Source organism: Syzygium oleosum, unplaced genomic scaffold (genome assembly GCF_021117445.2).
Source record: "Syzygium oleosum isolate NSW1041296 unplaced genomic scaffold, Sole_v2.1 Sole_v2.07, whole genome shotgun sequence".
NCBI lineage: Eukaryota > Viridiplantae > Streptophyta > Magnoliopsida > Myrtales > Myrtaceae > Syzygium > Syzygium oleosum.
Genome location: NW_026607491.1, coordinates 9,705,110 through 9,709,728, shown reverse-complemented (window position 1 = coordinate 9,709,728; position 4,619 = coordinate 9,705,110). Strand labels below are relative to the sequence as shown.

The 4,619-nt window shown below is 43.2% G+C and overlaps 1 protein-coding gene across 1 annotated transcript; it reads right to left on the bottom strand.

Annotated features, from left to right (window-relative positions):
- Window positions 1-2,025: 2,025 nt before the first annotated feature.
- Window positions 2,026-3,932, bottom strand: LOC115673271 (cyclin-dependent kinases regulatory subunit 1). Its single transcript, XM_030595387.2, has 4 exons — window positions 3,841-3,932; window positions 3,635-3,731; window positions 3,425-3,485; window positions 2,026-2,462 (listed from the first exon to the last, which is right to left on the bottom strand). Exons 2-4 carry the CDS (start codon window positions 3,685-3,687, stop codon window positions 2,310-2,312), a joined length of 267 nt encoding a protein of 88 aa, XP_030451247.1. The 5' UTR covers window positions 3,688-3,731; window positions 3,841-3,932; the 3' UTR covers window positions 2,026-2,309.
- Between the last annotated feature and the right edge of the window lie 687 nt (window positions 3,933-4,619).

Below are 4,619 nucleotides of genomic sequence, written 5' to 3'. Positions count from 1 at the left end.
TCGGGGACGACGATCCCTTCAAAATAAGATGGTAGAGTTCAAGATGAAGTTGGTAAATATTAAAGAACGAGCGGACCAAACCCGATGGCGTCGCTGCGCTGGCTTCTTAATAATAAGTTATATCAAACTTACAAGTTGGGCATTAGATTTCTTCAAAATCTCTCTCTCTCTCTCCATGGGAAAAGTGAAGTCAGAGGGTCATTTTCAGGCGTCAATCTTTGCGCATGAGTTGAAAACTCACACGAGACGGCTCTCCTTCGCATAAAAGAATCCCATAAAACCCCCTTCCTTTTCGCGTGAAATCCATCATTTACCACGTCTCCATTTGTTTAAAGCTCCACGACTCCTCATCTGTTTCGTCCTCTTTTGATCCATCCTTCGATAGTTTGACTCCGCATTCATGCGAAATATGGATTTTCCTGACAGACCGAAACTTCGCCTATAAGCTCGTGCAAAATGCAACAATTCGCGACATGCTCTCATCTGCAACGGTAGATTTCATATCACTCGTCTGGCCTAAAGAACCCCTACATGGCGGAGCATTTATACTAAGAAGCCGGTCGAGGGCAACATCTATTTTACTTAATAATGTTAGCGTATGATGAACGACAGTCATTTGTTAAAGCACTAGTGGTTGAGCCTGTATATGGGGTTTTGAGCTTGGATAGGACTAGGTATCGCTTGTCCAGATAGCTTCTAATCATGGACAAACGAGGTAAAAGTCAAAGTTTCCAATTACATTTAAAAAACTTCAAAGCGTGCATCAAACATATTTCTTCAACACTTTTCAAGATGACCACATTCGTTGCGTGTAACGCACGTCAAACTCATTATGGCTTATAGTTTCAGAAGCTAGAGTCGCATCCAAACTCAAATTTCCCATGACTATGGTTGAATTTATGATAGAGAGCATATTGCAGGGAAAACAAAACGCATCTTTTAAGCAAACCAAGAACTAGTTCAATAATTCGAACAGCCCAACAAACCAAGCAAGAGCAAGTAGAACTTCTCAGGCAACTAAAAAAAACCTGTGAACATGTTTCCTAGGACAGATGTACCATATTCCTAGTGAAACTTAATATATAGATGCTAGAAACCCAGACTCACCTGTCATGCAAGTCAATCTCCAATCTTAATTCATATTCCTTTTCTAGCTGATCTCTGTTAGCTCCAACGTCAACTACTAATCGAGTTCTTAATAGCCATGTTAGGTTTCATCAGATTCAGACCCAGGGCAAAGCGCCGGAGACCCTCAGAAAATTAAAATTCTCTTGATCAAACTCCACAGAGGCTTTTGACCCAAATTAAAAAAAAACAGAGGCTTGGAATAAATAAACCCCCACTTCATCCATTTAAAGAATGACCACCATCAAAAGCCATAAATCCGAAGTACCATGCAGGAAGATGCAGAAATTCCGGTGTCAACAGTACTAAGAAGTCACCCTAAATGAATTTAGGTACAAATTTCACTCACTTTCAAAATCACTGAAGCTTTCCGTTAATGTCCAACACATCAACAATCCAACTGAGTTCCAACACTAAAATCTCAGCTCTCAGAATATAAATTAATCATCAAGAATCCGGCAATAAAGAAGGGTCCAACATAGTTGATGACAACTGCTTTTAAACACAACTAGAACGGCCCCAAAGGAGTTTATCCTCTAGTTAACCCAGCTCCAATGAAAAAGCTTCCCGATGAAGACATGGTAAATGTGTGTCATAAACAAAAAAGCCCCGAGATTGTGGGCCCCATGAATCTTTGTTGATGAAAAATACTTACGTAAGTTGAGTGGATGGTAGAACATCAGCAAAGTCATTAGATCACATGAAACCCATGTAAAACCCACTCTTCCCCATGTGAATTGCAATTATGTCCCCATGTCACAGAGTCCCTAACATGCAAATGAAATGAAGGCGGACGTGATTTCACCAAAAAAAAAAAAAGGGGGTGTTTTTCTCTAAAATCTTTTATGCAACTAGCGGAAATTTGTAAGTTAAATGTGACAGCAGAATCGTGAGAACCACTTAAAACACAAAATCAGTATTAAGTATTCATCTTGATATCCGCCAGACATTTGTCAATTACACCAGCCAAGCAAGGCAAGTGCTATTCAAACAAAGGACCAAAGTGACCAGTACAAACATCAGATCACTGACACCACAACAAACAAAGTTCCACGATAGATTCTCCAAAGAGGAGAATTGCCGCCAATTACAATGACAAGTTTCATAACATCCTAACATTTACTAAACCTTCCAACCCTAATTATACTGTAATATTGTTTCAAAGCATTAGCAAAATAACATGTTTACTTAGCAAGCATGTTTTGCTGGGCCTGGTTCTCTTGCTGCTGCTGGTAATTCAGAGGCCTCCTAAAGAGCATGATGTGTGGTTCAGGGCGATGAATTGCATAGTGAACCCAACCACGACTCTGCTGCACTCCAATGGCACGCCATTCATTCTGGTGGAGACGAAATAAAGAAGAACACGTGATCATTCAAATTTGGACACACATTTCTTACGCACCATCCATTAATAAAGTATTAGACAAGCAATATTGCAAAGATCCACTAGACCGAAAAAGATATAAGAGAGGACACTCTACCAATCACTAGATTACGATCCTGACGCAGGACACTCAACTAAATGATTATCTACATTATATATCTTTCACATCGCATATCAAGTTAAAATTTTACGCCTTTTCTTAACCCATAATGCAACAAGTCAAAACTGTGGTTGAGTCCAAACGTACTGTATTCTACATACTCCTTTGTCTTTCAATTTTAAAACATATAAACACAAGAAAATCTAAAACGGGCATTACTAAGGCTTAGAGGGCAAACACATTGGTAATATGCAGAAGTAAAGCAAGCAAACAATCAATAAACATGATCACACACAAGTCTCAAAAGCAATGTTTTAGCATTCAACTCCTATCGTTCGGCCATGCTGCTGATAGCAAGAAATCAATTACACAGAAGATGAAACAGCGCAATGTCTAGCATTCAACTCCTATATATCGTTTCAGGACGCAATCCGATCATTTCGACTACTTTAATGAATCTTCTCCTCGTGAGCAACAAGGCAACTCGAGGTGTCACATCCTTTTATCCCATTTTTTCATCTATTTGTCACCAAAAAACCATAAATTGAACTAGCCCCAAACCCACTCGAATGGCTTGCAAGGAATCATCCAACACGACGAGTGAAAACAAATAATAGAACAGCAAATTCCTCCAGCGGAAACCCGCCTCACCGCACGACTCGATAACCGCACCAAATCAGGAGAAAATCGAAACAAAAAATCTCTCATTTCACCCAATCGCCCTTCATTCCAGCGACTAACAGCAAAGCGGATCAAAAGCAACACTTTCTTGTTTTTCTCAACAAAAACACCAGCACCGAGCCAGCCAAACTTACTTCAGAAAGGAGGCGGTTCTTCGGGAGAAGCTTGGCGACATCAGGAGGAAGTACCACATGCCTGCGCAGCATCGCCAAGGAAAAACACCAAACAAAAAAAAAAAAAAACGGGACACCGGAAAACGAAAACGTCAGCGACCGCGACACAGAAGAAGAAGAAGAAGAAGAGAAAAACCGCAACGACGAGGCCCGCGAGGAACCGCACACAACCTGTACTCGTAAGTGTCGTCGAAGTACTTCTCGGAGTACTGGATCTGACCCATGTCCGTGCAGAAAAACCGACCGGAGCTCCGGCGCGCGACGCGACCTGCGAAATCGGAGGCCCGAAAAGCAAAGATCAAATCCGATCAGAAACGGGGGAATCGAGTAGCGCAATCGGGGGCCAGCGAAGAAGACGGATCGGATCGGAGCAGCACCTGAGGAGGAGGGGTTTTAGGGCGGGCGGAGCGAAATCGGGAAGCAGAAATGGAGAGCTTGGGGGGAGCGAGGCGACGGACGGTGGCTGCGAATCTTCGAAAAGCGGAAAGGGTAAAGGTAGGCAAAGATGAGGGGGGGCAAAACGGTAGTTTCGCATCCCCTCGCGTTTTTTTCGAAATGGGAGGTGGAGGTGGAGGTGGAGGTGGAATTCTTTTTTTTTTTTCAAAATTTGAAATCCTCCCGCTTAAGCTCGGCGATTAATTGTGTGGATCGGATCGCGCGAGCCGTGTGTGGTGGGGGGAGCTCCGTTCGGACCGTTGCTCGGTGGGCCCCTCCCCCGGCGGAAGTCGAACGGCGATCATGCGTCACGAGTTCGGGTCGGTCCGGGTCACTTTCGGATTTTGCCGATATCCGTTCGGGATGAATTTTGCTGCACCGTCGGCCGTCCGATGTCTTCTCAAGGAGGACTCGATCGGACGGTTTCGACCTGTCGAGCTAATTGGCGGGCTTTAGCTTCGTTGGGGTCATCTTTTTCTGTGAATGTTGTGGTAGAAATCGGTTTTAAGGTCGGATTTTGCTAGATATTCTTGAAATGAAACCGAGTCCTACTCAACCAATTGAATCGAGCTGATCCTTAGCCCGCCGCCTCTTCTATTTAGAATGAAATCGGTCTGGCAAGATACTGGCTTGAGCTCAACTTAAACACGTTCTGAATATTTCAAAAGTTCGGTGTCGATCGAGTGGGTTTAAGAAGAGAACCTCCTGCATCTTCAATGAG